The sequence below is a fragment of the Phalaenopsis equestris genome, unplaced genomic scaffold (assembly GCF_001263595.1).
Source record: "Phalaenopsis equestris unplaced genomic scaffold, ASM126359v1 Scaffold218760, whole genome shotgun sequence".
NCBI classification, from domain to species: Eukaryota; Viridiplantae; Streptophyta; class Magnoliopsida; order Asparagales; family Orchidaceae; genus Phalaenopsis; species Phalaenopsis equestris.
In genome coordinates, this window is record NW_018237177.1 from 80509 (window position 1) to 96878 (window position 16370).

Sequence of the window (16370 nt, forward strand, 5' to 3'; positions counted from 1 at the left end):
CAATTATGCTCTATTAGCCTTTCATGGACGTGTAGATCAAAGAAGAGCTACTTCTGCAAGCAGAAGATTTTCTTTTTCTTTTTCTTTTTTTTTTTCTTTTTTTTTCTTTTTTTTTTCTTTTTGAAGTTAAAAATAAAAATAGAAATAAAAATAATATCCCCTTGTTTTTACTCCCAAAATAAAATTTGAGCTCTAACCAAGCAAAAACTTAAATAAATCACTTAGAGAAATAATTCCTTCCACACGGTAGCCTGTAGCCTCCACAATGATGAGCCGCCTCACACCAGGGCTGGACAACCGCTCCATTACTCTCTGTAAGGTTTCAGTCCGAAAACACGTCTGGCTTCTCTGCTCAGTACTGTACCCATACGCAGAATTTGTATCCTCAGCAAGCTGCATTGCCTGTAATTTTTTTTTTTTTTTTTTTTTTTTTAAAAAAAGAGAGTCAATATTCAAAGCCAATTTCGATCTTGCATCTATTTTATGTAACCTGTGCAGCATCATTATCAAAGAAGTTGCATTGCAATTGATTCATAGATAACTAGATTTTTTGTTCATACTTTTCTTTTCTTCATATATACCAGTAAAAATTGTCTATATTTTGAGAAAACTAGCTCACTAAGGAAGCTTCCATGCCTGATTTTACGTTTTGTAGTTGTATTTTTATTTGATCAACAATTGAAAGAACTAAAATCAAGAGGCATTTACGTACATACCACCCAATCCCTTCGTATCTGAAACCTAAATTTTACCGTTTACATATCTGAAACCTAAATTTTACTGTTTACATTTATACCACCCAAATCTTTCGTATCATATAAAAAATGACAATATTTTAACTTTTAAAAAGTGAAATAAACCTTTTCTCCCCAAAATATATGTGAAGTTTGGGCGTTGTAAATACATAGGAATTGAGTGGTATGTATGTAAATCTCCCTAAAATCTAAGATAGCTCCTGTTTCCTCTCTTTTCTGCCAATGGATTTCAATTTAAGTATTCTTACTTGATTTCTATCTTCCACCACCAACTCAATATATCATTTACTATGAGAGCCCAATTGTTCACAACTGTGCAGCGTGTCGATCCCATTTGAGTTCCCCTCGCATAATCTTTCATGCCATCTTTGGCATGCGAGACACAAACCTTTTGCTCATTTCACGTAAACCCTCACAGTCGTCGCTGCTACATTACACACCTATCTTTATGTGGCATCCCAACCCTGAAATGTGTCAATTCAAAAAGTTCAAGCATCCATGTTACCTCCACCAGTACAATAGAAGCTCCCTCTTCACAGCCAATATACAAAAAACATCATTGCGGTGTTTCGATTCTGCAGATAAAGCTATGATGATGATCAATCATTAGTAATAGATCTACTTGATGAACCTAACCTTGAAAATGAGCTTATGAATACTTTTGAGCCTAAATTGGAGATTGTATCCAATCATGAGAATGAAATTCATTGAGACGAAGTTTCCTAAGTGAGCTATAAATTTTAGCATATTTGGCAGTTTTTTCTCCATATATATAGTTTGATCCACATGTTCCGAAATTACTTTTTAGCACATTAGCAACACTAATGGTGTTCATGTTATCGGTATGACCAATTCAAATATGATTGAGATTAATAATAGACCTGCTTCAAGAAAGATATCTAAGAAAGATATGTGATGTGTTGAGGTATTTGAATTTGAAATGTCATGAAATAGTCATTGGAGGACCATTTTATAATTAAATTTTATTATTAAGACCTATTTCTTTTCTTTAGTATCGATAATTTTATAATAAAGACTTTAAAAGCTCTATCATGGAGCGAACCAAGCCTAATTATACCCACATTCCCAAAAGACAGTTTTTAAGAGCTTAGATTTCAAGTTTTCTAGAATTGAAGGATTCTCTATTTTTGTAGCAGAGTCTGAGACTCCACTACAATCGATCTTAGAGCTCGGGAGGCTATCATTGATGGTGGTCTAAGATGGGCTGCAACTTTGGAACAAGCCCTCAGAGTTCTTTATTTCCCACCAAAAAGAGTGCAAACACTATTCTACAACCAACAAACATCCTAGCAACCCCAAAGGAAGGATTTTAAACTAAGCCTATCTATATTATTTTTAAAATGGGCTTGCGATTTGAAATAGTCATAATAATAGATTGTCTTGCGATTGAATAAAAAAAACGAGATGCTACTTAGTATTAACAATTCTATAAAGCAAGTCTTTCAATATGCGAATCATGAAAAGTATTTAAGAACCACTATAACTAGCTCATTTCGAAAGATGAACTACACAATAATTTTAACTCGCGTAACCATATTGAATTTTATCCATGCATACTGCTACCTATTGCTTCTATGTTAAGCAACTTGTTATGTTAGTAAAGTCAACAAAGATGAGAGTTCTCATATTAGTAATGATAGATCTTAAACTGACTCAAAAGTCTCAACGGGCATGTGTCAATCTATAACCATAAATTCAACTAGATTATCCCCTCTTCCTTTCTTGTATATGCATCCCAATTCCATCTGCTTCAACAACCCCTTCACTGCCAACACTATAATTGTGGCAATTGACACAACATCTATGGCCTTTAAAGGTCCTCAACATGAAAAAGACTATCCAAAATCAAACAGCTCATTGCATTTATCCAAATTAACACCAAGATCTCGAACCTTCGGAGAAATCCTAACATATTCACTTGTCAAACCGAAAAGGCTAATAATGCGTTCAAAAACTGAAGGTGAGAGGCGGAAGGATAAGGGACTATGGAATAGATTGAATTATCTTCCCCTCTTAAACTTTAATCTACAATTTATGATAGTTGCAAGTTCAAGTAAGACGATAGTGCAAAAATAGCAAAAAAAAATCAATCAGAATTAGATGACTGGTATTAAGACAACAATTATTAGCTAGATATTGTATCACAATTAGCAAATATACCTAGCAGAAATTTTGGGTGTCATTTTAATTTTCTTCTTCGCCGTGGTTTTGCAACAATCTAATATAAACAAGTGTTTGCCTATCCATCTATCTAATCTCTATTTATATGCATTTTATATATTGAACAAAAATTTTAATGGGAATACTTAGTGTTAGAAGTTTTGCATGAAATAGAAGTTTTGCGAATGTTGTGAGATTTTTAATTTGGAAAGCAACTAAAAATGTTCCTGTCCTCTTGTAGTTACAGCATAATCCCATGGATAGGAAGATATTTGATTATTCGACTTATTTTTCAAGCAAGATAAGATCAATCAAGCTCCTATCTAATCTGTTGAATGTTTTTTTAAAAAAATTTCACATCTTCATTTATTCCTTCATGTACGACTAGCACTTCTATTTCTTGCACATTAAAAAAATAATAAAAACTATGTTACCTTGATTTGCGTATATTTAGTATTTAAATATTTTCCCTCAAATATCACATAAATCACATTAAATACATTTGCATAACCTGCACTTAAATAGCCCAACTCATCTTAAATTAAGGCTGAGATAAGAGAGTGGTGACCGCCTTCCCCAAGATGACAATGCAACTTAAGCTGGGCATCTAAACCTCTATGTAGTTGATCTTTATTTTGTTCTAGTATAACTAGTTCAAAAGCGCATGCTCAAGGATGAAAAAGTTTTTATTTGGCTGCTAGGTTGTGCTACCCTTGAGTGGAGTAATTGTTGGGTCTTGAAAAAGTAGCATTAAGTATATAATTCAGACGTTATAAATAATGGAGCAATCAAATCCCAGTAAGCTACAAATAAACTTTTTGAACTAAATTTTGTTGCAAGTTATTATGTGGAAAGCAAATGTAAAAATATCAATAATACAGGCACTTCCAATTTTAAGACAATACTTTAAAAGTGATTTATCCTCTTCCCATACCCATTAGATAATAAAAAGATATACTTCTCAGGTTGTCAGAATATATAATCAAGAGCATTTTCAAGGAAAAATGTGCAGCATGTTAAATATTGACAATGACTAGGCAATAAATTATAATGAAACAAATAGCATAAATCCAAATTAAAGAATAACTAATGAACTTTTTTGGAATAAAAAAATGGTTAAAATTCTTTGGAGTCATTTGGTTGCTTGAAAGAGTCTTAGCAATTGAAAAACCTGGGGATAACAAGGCACTGTGATTCAACAAATCAGAAATGAAAAAAGTTAGTGCCAAATATCCAATGGTGGATAGTCTATAAAAAGAATTACAGCACACTATTATGTTATTAAAAGACCATTTTTGACAGACTAAAGAGGCGAATTAAATATAGTGTTTAACCTGATGGACGGTCATTTTATCGAGGTGAATCTGTGCATAGGCTCTATCTTTGGCCAGAGCTGTGATGTCACTGCAAACACAACACTAAAATCCAGTCATACATCCAAAAATGTTTCTCAAATAAATCTGAATAGAAAAGGAAACCTTCATAAATTACCTTCTCGAATATGTATCCAACAAAACGTCATCATCATCAACTATTGGAATACAGCTAACACGAGCTGTGAAAGTGATTAAAGATAATTTGTAAAAAAAAAAAAACATAAACACAAAATTAAAAAAAAAAAAAAGACTAAGATTGTGAAACAACAAAGGAGCTATTCTGTGTTCAGAAGTTTCCATATAGGATTTAAACCTCATTTAAGGGTTTTCATACGCAAAGAAACAGAGAAGTAAGGTAGGTTAAAGATCAATGATAAGCTTCTCTGGAAGAATGAATTAAAAATAATAATAATTAAAAAAAAACTACAATATATTCCCCAACAGGGGAAATTCCTACGGAAATTATATAGACGATCATGTTGATATGCTAAAATTTACTCCACATTGCGGGGTAAAAGGGTATTTCTGTTTCCCAAAGATCAGCTTGTTGCATAATTACTTCATTTAAAAAATTATTTCAACAGTAAAGAATAGCTTGACCAATAAACTTCTCAAACTATAATTTGATCGCTCTACTCCGCATAAGGTCCTTCAATGAACAAAATAAAGTGCCAAAATATATAGTCCCCTAATTATCGACATGAGGCCAAGTTAGTCCCATAGTCTATATAAGTGTCAAATTAATACCCACACTATTTAATATGGGACTAAGAGCTTGTTTGGGGAAGTTACAGCTTATTAAAAAGCGGCTGTAAAGTTGAATAATAATATGATGCTCAAAAAACTATGGTGGCTATTACAAATTTTTTTTTTTTTAAGTCTAACCGCAGCTAGAAAGCTGTCACCGCACCTAGCAATGAGTGGTGAAGATACGCAGATTTCAGCGGCAGCTTTTCGAAAAAGCTATCAAAACACAGTTTACCCAACAACAACAACAACAACAAAAAAGCCTTAATCCCACTATGTGGGTTGGCTACATCTTTTCTCCATTGCGTCCTATTCTTTTCTCCATTGCGTCCTATTTACTGTCATATTTTCATTTGGTTCTAATGAATTAAGATCATTTTTTTTATAAAATAAGCCCAAGTCTTCCTAGATCTACCTTTCTTAACATAAATCAAATCTAAAACATCTACTCTCCTAATCAGATCATTAGATGGTTGACGCTTAATGTGACCAAACCATCCAGTTTACCCAAATAGACAAAATTGTGGTGTGGTGCCACCACACCGCCGTCCCAAACGGATCCTAAGATATTCTGCATGGAATACAATTTTAGGCCTCATTAAAAGAGTGAACTAAATTGTAAATTGACATTTTTATACACTCTGGGACTAAAATAATCCCTCACAAAAAGTTAGGGGACCATGACATTTTTCTCAATAAAATTATCACCTAGTTGCATGTAAGACAATGAATCATGGATCCCATAGGCAAGCCTAGTTCTAAAAAACATACTATGCATGCATTGACATGGGGCGGTCCAAATCCACGCCCTTCAGCCTGCTTCAGTCAAACCCCCGAACCGAACCTGTCCACAGCATTAAAATGCCGATCCATTTTAATCGCTTGCATCCCGCATCGCACGCTCCACTCGCCTCCTTTCCCCATGCCCTAATCTTATGCCCCGCCTAGCCGTTGTTGCGCAACTCCTAGCCATTGCATTTCTTCCACTCTTCACCTCTTTCCTTCTCAAGATCTTTCCTTGTGGTCTTATCTTCCTCCCCCATTTATGCTTGTTAATTTCTTAGGTCAAGACAGTTTTTGCTTGTTGATTTTTGTTGTTCCAGGTGATCCACCTGGGGGCTTTCCCCTCATTCGAGGTTGTATCCTTCGTAGTGTGGTGCTACGGTTGTATCCCACCAATGTAGTTTGTATCTCCGATTTACCCCCACACCCCCCTCCCGGCGTCGCCCTCCACTGTTGCCGCCATCCCAACTTCTCTCGCGGAATGTTTGAGTCCTCTCAGTTATACTACAGCTGTTGTGATCCTTTCCAGTGTCTCCTGCCCAGCTCTCTCCAAGCGCTGCCCCTCCATCCTGCACTTTTCCAAGTAAGCCGCGTGTCACACCCCGCCATTAGCAAAATCAACATGAGATGAAATACTCTAGAAGAGGCTAGATGGAGGGAAACATTCTAGAAAATTCTCCCTCATTCTGGAGAATGAAGGCCCCAAGAATAACCTAGAAGGATCTAGAATATGTATGTACATAAGAATGGTGTAAAACTATCTAGAAGCTAGAATATTATAATGTAATCTAGTAGCTTCCCTTGGGCTTAGAGGAGGCTATAAATAAGAGTCCCTCCCATCATTTCAATCCATCCAAGGTTTCAAGCATTCAAGCTTTGTAATCTCTCTTCTTAGTGAAGCATTTTCTTCTCCAACACATCTCCCTATTCTTCTTTCGAGTATTTTGTGTTCCAGTGCTACGAAAGTTAGGTTGATTTAGTGCTAAGAAAAAATGCTAAAGCCGCACGGGTGATTTGAAGAAAGTTAGTCTGTGACAGTTGGTATCAGAGAATTGGTTCGAAGGAATGACAAAGAGTGTCTAAGAGCACGTGACGGAGTCGGAAGCCATTGATGTGGAGTCATCTCAAAGGCGAGGTCGCCAGGAGCAAAGAGATCTCGTTGCACCCAAGCCACATGGGAAATCCAAGGAGATCATGCATGACTTTGATTCACGTCTTGCTCGGGTGGAGGAGGCGATGAATGACATGGAGACTAGGATCTTGTTCAAAAGGTGGATGGACTCGAGGAAGAGAACGTCACCATCCATTCAACTATTAGAGGTACGATGCTCCAACTTGAGGAATCTCTAATGACTCAAATGACCAGGATGCGAGAGGACTTGATGGGGGAGCTCCAAGAGGTGCGAAGAGCCCACGAAGAAGAGATGAGCGACGTATGTGCTAGTTTGGAGGAAATGAGTGGGGGGGACATCTCGCTATGCAAGAGGGCATTAGCGACACCTACTAACCATCAGACCTTCGAAGCCAAGATGATTAAATTGTCAAAACCAAAGTTTTGGAGGAACTCGTGATGCGAAGGAAGTAGACAACTTCTTATGAGAACTGGAACAATAATTTGGAGCAATGGGGATTACAACAGATGAGGCGAGAATATAATTTGCTACTCTGTATTTCTCAGACATCGCTATGCTATGGTGGCGAAGAACAAAAGAAGATATCGAGAAAGGTATATGCATCATGTCCACCTTTAATGACTTTAAGAAAGAGCTAAAGAGAGTTCTATCCCGAAAATGCGGAACATGAAGCTAGAGCCCGATTGCGATGGCTCAAGCAAATGGGATCGATTCGAAAATATATTAAGGAGTTCACTAGTTTGATCCTTGAGATCCCCGAAATGTCAGACAAAGATGCTTTATTCAACTTCATGGATGAACTCCAACAATGAACAAAGACGGAGCTTCAGAGCTGTGGAGTACAAGATCTCGCTACCGCCATCGCTGTGGTAGAAAGCTTGGTCGATTATACAAAAGAGCTACAAGCCGAAGGAAAAGAATATCAATTATGTTAAAAGTGGGGGAGACCGGGATCAACAAAAAGAAGAGAATCGTCGTGAATTGACCCCATTCAAGACGAAAGACAAGGGGAAGTATAACAACAACAATAAGCCTAAACCACAACATTTGCTTCCTTTGTGGAGGACCATATTGGGTGAGGGACCGTCCTCAAAAAAAAGCTCTAAACTCTCTCCTCACAAGCCATCAAGAGGTAGAGGAAGGTGATATGGACACACAGGTGGGAACAATGCGACTATTCAATGCGGTACGCTCCTCTCCAAAAACTCCGGCAAAAGAACTTCTCTTTGTAGAAATAATTATAGGTGGGATATCTACTAATGCAATGATAGACACCAGAGCTTCTCACAACTTCATCTCTATTGGAGAAGCAAGAAGGATGGGTCTGCAAATAACCGAAGGAGAGGGCTCCATCAAAACAGTTAACTCAGCAGCTAGGCCAATTCATGGAGCGGCCAAAGAAGTGAAGACCTGCATCGGAGATTGGTCATGTACATTGAATTTCTCCATCATTCCCATGGATGATTTCAAAGTAATCCTTGGTCTAGAATTCTTGGACCAAGTAAGGGCATTCCCAATACCATGTGCATCATAGAGGGCGATCAGACTTGCCTACTATCAACGATAAAGACTAGACAGCAGGAGACCAAGATGCTATCAGCCATTCAATTCAAGAAGGGCATTCGACAAGAGGAGAGCTACTTGACTATCCTTCATGACATCGATGAAGAGTTGAAGATTTATCAGAAAGACATGAAAGACCCTTCCAGGGGGATCTCCAAGCGAGCGCCTACAACAGTAATCTCCTCCTTCGACAAAGAAATCATGAAAATACTGGCTGATAAAGTGATTAGACGATAAGGAGTGTCAAACTACAAGGAGTTTCTCATCAAATGGAAAAGATTGCCTGATAGTGAAGTTAGCTGGGAGCATGAAGACACCCTATGACAATTCAAGGAGAAGATCCAACGATATCAAGAAGAGAAGCGCAATGAGGGTATTGCGAGCTTAAGTGGGGGAGAGTATCACACCTCGCCATTAGCAAAATCAACATGAGAAGGAATACTCTAAAAAAGCCTAGATGGAGGGAAACATTCTAAAAGATTCTCCCTTATTCTAGAGAATGGAGGCCCCAAGAATAACCTAGAAGGATCTAGAATATGTATGTACATAAGAATAGTGTAGAACTATCTAGAAGCTAGAATATTATAATGTAATCTAGAGCTTCCCTTGGACTTGGAGGAGACTATAAATAAGAGTCCCTCCCCTCATTCCAATCCATCCAAGGTTTCAAGCATTCAAGTTTTGTAATCTCTCTTTTCTTAGTGAAACATTTTCTTCTCCATTATATCTCCCTATTCTTCTTTCGAGTATTTTGTGTTCCAGTGCTACGAAGGTTAAACTGATTTAGTGCTAAGAAAGAGTGCTAAAGTCGCATGGGTGACTTGAAGAAAATTAGTCCGTGACACGCGAATCTCATCCCGTCGTTGTCACCCTCTCTGGCACCACCTCCTGCGAACCGTCAACCTCTCCAAGTTCTCCAAGCATGCTCCAGTCACCGCCGGTCACTCCGACGTCTACCCAAACACTTCAACACTTCACCAACCTTCTCGGTGACTTCTCAACCACCCGCCGATGCTGTCCAGAAATGTTTCTGAACTGTGCTTAGTCTACTTTCTGCAATCACTCTTTCATTTTACTGTTTAATGTGTTGATTTATTGCTTATGCACCCTTGTTGGGCGACTTTTGTGTCCTAGCTGGTTAAGAAGCGTCGTTGTACTTGTCTTTTAAATTTCAACAACAAAATTTGTCACGTTTGAGTCGTGATTTGGGTTAACGCCGATATCATGCATAAACATGAAAATGGCCATGCAACCAAATGGAGAACTTTATGGATGCACAAGCATCAACTGTTCCAGCAAAGGGCCATGTTCGTTATCCTACGCTAGCTCACGAGATGTTAATCTACGAATTGATTCATATGGGCTTGAACTACTAGAAGGTTATGTTAAAACAGAAAAATCCCTGAGAAGCATTAATTGTTAGTCCCAAAAGATAAAGAAGATGCTAAATGACCCATCACACAAAAAAACAGAACCGTTGAAGGAAGGTTCCACATCCAAACCTACTCAACAATCCTCCATTTCCTTCATAAAAAGGACCAACAAGAAGCTTTGGGCATGGCTGGAGGTTGTTCTTCTCTTTCTGATGAAGAAAAACTAATTGTTTTATAGTTTAAACAAATTCCTTATCTGGTGGGGAGTGCTATTATAGCAATTGATCTTCTAAATAATTCCCCCTATGCCGATCTTCATCTTTTGGCTGAAAACATCAATCTCCTCTGATGGGGAGTGCTATTATAGCAATTGATCTTCTAAATAATTCCCCCTATGACGATCTTCATCTTTTGGCTGAAAACATCAATCTCCTCCTTTGGGAGAACGCCAACATTCTTGCAGAACTTGCACTCCTTGCAGACTCTTTAAGCAACTTTCAATGTAGATTTCTTTCATGGAATGCCCAAAAAGAAAAGAAGGATGAGATGAATGCTCGTGCATTCCAAAGGGTGTGCTCAATCATGAATTAAGTAGAAACTTATCAATTAAAAGTTAGGGATGGCAAGAACCTCAAGAAACAAGACAAAAGAATATCAAGAGCAACAAAGGAAGACCAGGGTTTATAAATTAATAGTTGGGGATGGCAAGAACCTCAAGAAATGAGACAAAACAATATCAAGGGCCACACTGGAAGACCTTGGGTCTATCAATTAAGAGTTGGGGATGGCATGAACCTCATAAAACGGGAAAATGAATATCAACAGCCACAAAAGAAAACCAAAGGTCTCTATTGCACAAAAATGAATTATCTCCAAGTCTTTAATTTTGCATAGTGGTTCCATTGCAGCATCCCAATGCATGAATGTCAAATTGTATTAGATTAGGAGAGCAACGGCTTTACTATAATAATTGATTTTAAAGTCTATTATAATTGAAGTAAGCTTTTTTCAATTTAAAATATTAAAAATAGCTATGACTTCAAATATTGTATCCAACTTACCTCGCTTTATATAGATTAAAAAATTGTTGTCCCATGTCCATGTCAACTCAGGGTCATCTCAAAGTCTATTTCTATGCATCATAGTTTCCTCATCAATCCCACATCCAATCACACTAAAGTAAAATTTCAATTTTGAATCTGATAAAACCTAAACCAACCGTATCCAACTATTCAACACTATACTAGCACCATTTAAAAAAAAAAAAAAAAAAAAAAAAAAAAGAGTCTAGCACCAAGGGTGCTCCTAGCTTTGAACATATGAATATGAACAATCAACATCATCATTAGTCTTATATAAACTGATCATGATCAAATTTAAAATCTTTGTTCGTTCGCTAAGTTAATGTGCCAAACACAATCAACATCATCATTAGTCTTATATAAACTGATCATGATCAAATTTAAAATCTTTGTTCGTTCGCTAAGTTAATGTGCCAAACACAATCAACATCATCATTAGTCTTATATAAACTGATCATGATGTCGAAATATGAATAAGAAAAAATCTAAGATCAAAGAAGTGATCCAAAAAATATAAGATATCAGGGCACCTAAAATAAGAAAAATTCTAAGATCAAAGCTAGCCCTATGATTAAAGGTAACAAATAAAGAGGAAAAATTGAATAATCGGTTCATAATGACATATAGTATTAAAACTAGAATTAATTCCATTCTTCATAAAGGCTGGATGATAATATTTGGAAAAACCAAGAAGATTAGATTCAAATGATGTTTTAATATAAACAATAATTTTTAAACCTTGCCTCAACCCTTAACATTTTATGGCTATGTGATTAGGGTTATCAAAACGACTCTTTGTTTGTTAACAACACCCCTGCCTTATTTATTTATATAAAAAATTGCTGGTAAATTAAATTATTGCACCCTTCAGTGATGTTGCCATTTTTTTCTCAAAAAGATGGTATAGCTGAGAAATATGTTGTCGAAATATGAATAAGAAAAAATCTAAGATCAAAGAAGTATTCCAAAAATTACAAGATATCAGCGCACCTAAAATAAGAAAAAATCTAAGATCAAAGCTAGCCCTATGATTAAAGGGAACAAATAAAGAGAAAAAATTGAATAATCAGTTAATAATGACATAGAGTATTAAAACTAGAATTAATTCCATTCTTCATAAAGTCTGGATGATAATATTTGGAAAGCCAAGAAGTTTAGGGTTTAGGACAACAATATTTAAAGAGACAACTGGCAGCCAACAGTTAGGCTTTTGTATTTGGCAACTACAATAAACATTTGTTTGAGTGTAATTAACTTTGAAGATTCCTTGTTCAATTTTCCCCTTTCTGAAGAATAACAATCTCAACATGCCATGCCTATCATGGTGGAAATGGTTCTTAGCAATGTTAATAATGGTGCGATTTCCACACCTCATTGCCATATACTCTACAGTAACAACTTATAGAACTTCGAAAAGGTGTTCAGGCAACGTGCCTTCACAAATGCCATGGAACATCACTCTAAATTCTGCTTCAGCAATACTTTAGGAACTTATTTTAAGTGCCTTGTTGAGACACCTTAGAATGCAACAACAACAACAAGCCTTTATTCCACTAAGTGGAGTCGGCTACATGAATCCTTTTTCTCCATCACATTCTATTGAGTCATATTTTCATTTAATTCTAATAGACTAAGATCATTTTTTATACAATATGCCTAAGTCTTTTTAGGTCCACCTCTGCCTTTCTTAACCACCTCTGCCTTTCTTAACACTTAACATCAGTCAAATCTAAAAGATCAGCTCTCCTAACTGGATCATCACATGGTCGATGTTTAATGTGACTAAACCATCTAAGAACGACTCTCTCTAAACTTGACCGCCACTGGAGCTACACCAACACTATCATGGCTATATTCATTTCGCATTGTGTCTCTAAGTGTCAAGTCAGTCACTCATCCACCTAAGCATTCTCATCTCAACAACAGTTAACTTTGTTTTATGATTCTCTTTTAAAAGACAACATTCTGTGTCATAGAGCATTGCAAGTCTCACCACCATGTTATAAAACTTTTCTTTCAGTTTAAGTGGTACTTTTCTATCAAAAAATATGTTTGATGCATTCCTTCACTTCAACCAACCAACTTGGATTCTACTAATAACATCCACATATATATCACCATCACTTTGAACTGAATCTAAAACATCTACTCTCCTAACCGGATCATCACATGGTCGATGTTTAATGTGACTAAAGCATCTAAGACGACTCTCTCTAAACTTGTCCGCTACTAAAGCTACACCAACCCTATCATGGTTATATTCATTTCGCATTGTCTCTAAGTGTCAAGACACTCACCCATCCACCTAAGCATTCTCATCTCAACAACAGTTAACTTTGTTTTATGATTCTCTTTTAAAAAACAATTAAACGCACACAAGTGTTCACAGATTGGTGTAGAATTAGTCAGAAAAAGCTTTTCTTTCAATTTAAGTGGTACTTTTCTATCAAACAACATGCCTGGCGCATTCCTCCACTTCAACCAACCAACTTGGATTCTAATAACATCCCCATCTATATTACCATCACTTTGAACAATAGACCCGAGATACCTTAAATATTCACACCTTTTAATGATATGATCACCCACAATTATAATATTCACAAGATGCGCCTTAGAATCATGTATATAAAATGAAACTGCACCTTTCTGAGTTTGTTCATTAACTGGCTAACAATGCTAACAAGAAAGTAAATATTAGATCAAAATACAAGTTGGCAAGTTTCCTTACTAATCATTGATACCTTATTTTGTCAACTAAGATAAATTCTTTGCTAATTCCAACTTTGTTTATTGGATATGTTGGTATATTTGCAAGTTTTACACCCAAACATATCAATTTTCTTCTGTAAGCCCAAAATATATTTCATTGTAAAACAGTATTCCTTAATTTAATCTTGTTATTTCCATGCCTATGACATATTTTAATAGGCCAAAACCTTAATTTTAAATTCTTCCACAAAGACAACTTTGAGCCTATGTATTTCTTCATTAAAAAATTTACCTACAAATGATTTCTTGATAAATAAAATGCAATCAAACTATTCTTGAGAATAACAATACTTTTAATCACTAGGGTGAATCTGTCAAACCAAACTATTGGTGATTGATAAAAATTTTTTGAGTATAAATGCTAGATTCATAGTACTCTTACTCTCAACTCTCAACTCTCAAATGCAAGAGAAATAGTCATAAAGACTTCATCATCTAAATCCCCATTAATAAAAAGCATTTTTTGTATCTAGTTAATGGAGCAACTAACCTAAATTAAAACAAGAGAAAAAATTAATTTGATTGCGCTCATCTTCAAAATTGTGGCAAATGTCTCTTGAAAATAGATTCCATAGTTTAAATGAAAAATTTTGCCAATAATTTGGCTTTGTACTCGATATTGATTGACACCTCCATCAATTTTAGTTTTTATATAAAAGATCCATTAGCATTCAATGGATTTATTCCCTTTGAGAAGATTTAAAAAATTCCATATATTATTTCTTTCAAAGGCCGAGATTTCTTCAAGAGTTGTATTTTTTTGTTCTGGTGCTTTAAAGTCATCTTAACACTATCATTATCGGTTTCAAGCCTGGATGTGAAAAGTGGAAGGTTCCGTTAGGTAGTTGATATTCAGTGCAAAACTTGTCAAAAAAAATCATGACATGAATTTGTTAGGAAGTCCTCTGAAAGTGACGCATTGTATGACATGAATACAGTAAAAAATGTGTAAAGGCTGCTACACCAACGTCTGGATGTAATGTCAAATAAGCAAGAGTTCTCACATTATGGACAGATGCAGGTAAAAAAATTAGTCCATGAAACTAATGAAATTAATATTATGATAGGAGTTTGAAATATAAGTACTCCTAATAGTAAATTAATAAAATTACTTGATATTATGATTCATAGAAATATTAATATCTTATCTATTCATGAAACTAAATGGGTTGAAGAAATGGTTAAGAGATTGATAATTGGATCTTAAACTTTGGTATTCAGGTAAGAGGCGCACGAGAAATGTAATTATAGACAAGAGTTTGAAAGAAAATATTGCAAAAATTAATAGAGTTAGAGATAGAATTATAGCCCTTAAGATTATTATTGATACTAAAATTTTTAATACTATAAGTTCTTATGCTCCTTATGTATGTTTAGATATAGGGTCTAAAACAAATTTTGGAACGATTTAAAAGACTTAATACAAATGATACATCTTGAAGAAATAATTTTTATTGGAAGAGATTTAAATGGACATGTCGGTAGAATGGTAGAAGATTTCAGAAATATTCATGATGGCTACAGTTTTGAAGAGACTAATTAAGAAGGTAGTCATTTTAGATTTTGCTTTACCGTATGATTTTGTTATTACTAATACTTTATTCAAGAAAAGAGATGATCATCTTATTATTTATAAGAATGAATCTAATAAAACACAAATTGATTATTTTCTTATGAGAAGAAGAGATCGTCGAGATTGTAAAGATTGAGAATGTAAAGATTGTAAGATCATTTTAAGTGAGGGTTTAAGTGCCCAACATCGATTATTAGTCATAGATTTTAAGATGAAAAGTTGTAAAATAAAGAATACTAGAACTCATCATCATATAATTAGATAGAGGAACCTAAAAGATACATAAAATTATTTTCATGAGTAAAATTCAAAATTTCAAAATTTAGGATGTTCATGAAGAAAATAAATGCTATGTGCTACAATGTAACAAACACTATTAAACAAGTAGCAAAAGATATACTTAGAGAATCAAAAGAAAAAATTTCTATAGATAAAAATAGTTGGTGGTGGAATAATAATGTGCAAGAAAAGATAAAATATAAGAGGTTATGCTATAAAAATTGGTTTAAATGTAAAAGTTTAGAGAACTGGGAAAAATATCAAACGGTCTGCAGAGAGTCTAAAAGAACGATCTGTGGCGCTAAAAATTATGCTTTTAGTGATTTTTATAATAGATTAGATACAAAAGAGAGTCAAAAATGTATAAACTAGCCAAATAAAAAAACTTCTACAACAGGCTTCTACAACAGGACAAAAATATTTTAATATATAAGATGTAAAAATAATTCCAAAAATCAAAGAACAAAATAAAAATTTATCAAAATTAACTTTACCCTTAGAATCAGATTATAAAACAGTAGTTGTAGCTGCATCCCAAGACGGATAGGGAGCAAAATTAAGAGTAAAACCTTTCGAAAAAACTTATCAAAATACTGAAAAATCATGTAGATACGCTTCGGAAAGTTTTAGACAGTTACCTCAAAATATGACACATAGATTATGAAATATTAAGAGAAATTAATGCATTACATGCATTTTGTCTATTTCTATAAAAAAGATTTACTATTACAACAAATTGTTAAGCAATTGTAC

General features: G+C 35.0%; 1 protein-coding gene across 3 annotated transcripts in view; it reads right to left on the reverse strand.

The window, feature by feature from the left end:
- Positions 1-156: 156 nt before the first annotated feature.
- Positions 157-16370, reverse strand: part of LOC110037327 (sucrose nonfermenting 4-like protein) — a 69115-nt gene continuing 52901 nt past the window's right edge. For all 3 annotated transcript variants that reach the window (XM_020741950.1, XM_020741948.1, XM_020741949.1), the window contains exons 11-13: positions 4428-4491; positions 4271-4340; positions 157-402 (exon numbers count right to left, since the gene is read on the reverse strand). In XM_020741950.1, the coding sequence (XP_020597609.1) occupies positions 193-402; positions 4271-4340; positions 4428-4491 (344 nt within the window). In that variant the 3' untranslated portion in view covers positions 157-192. The remainder of the gene's footprint in view (positions 403-4270; positions 4341-4427; positions 4492-16370) is intronic.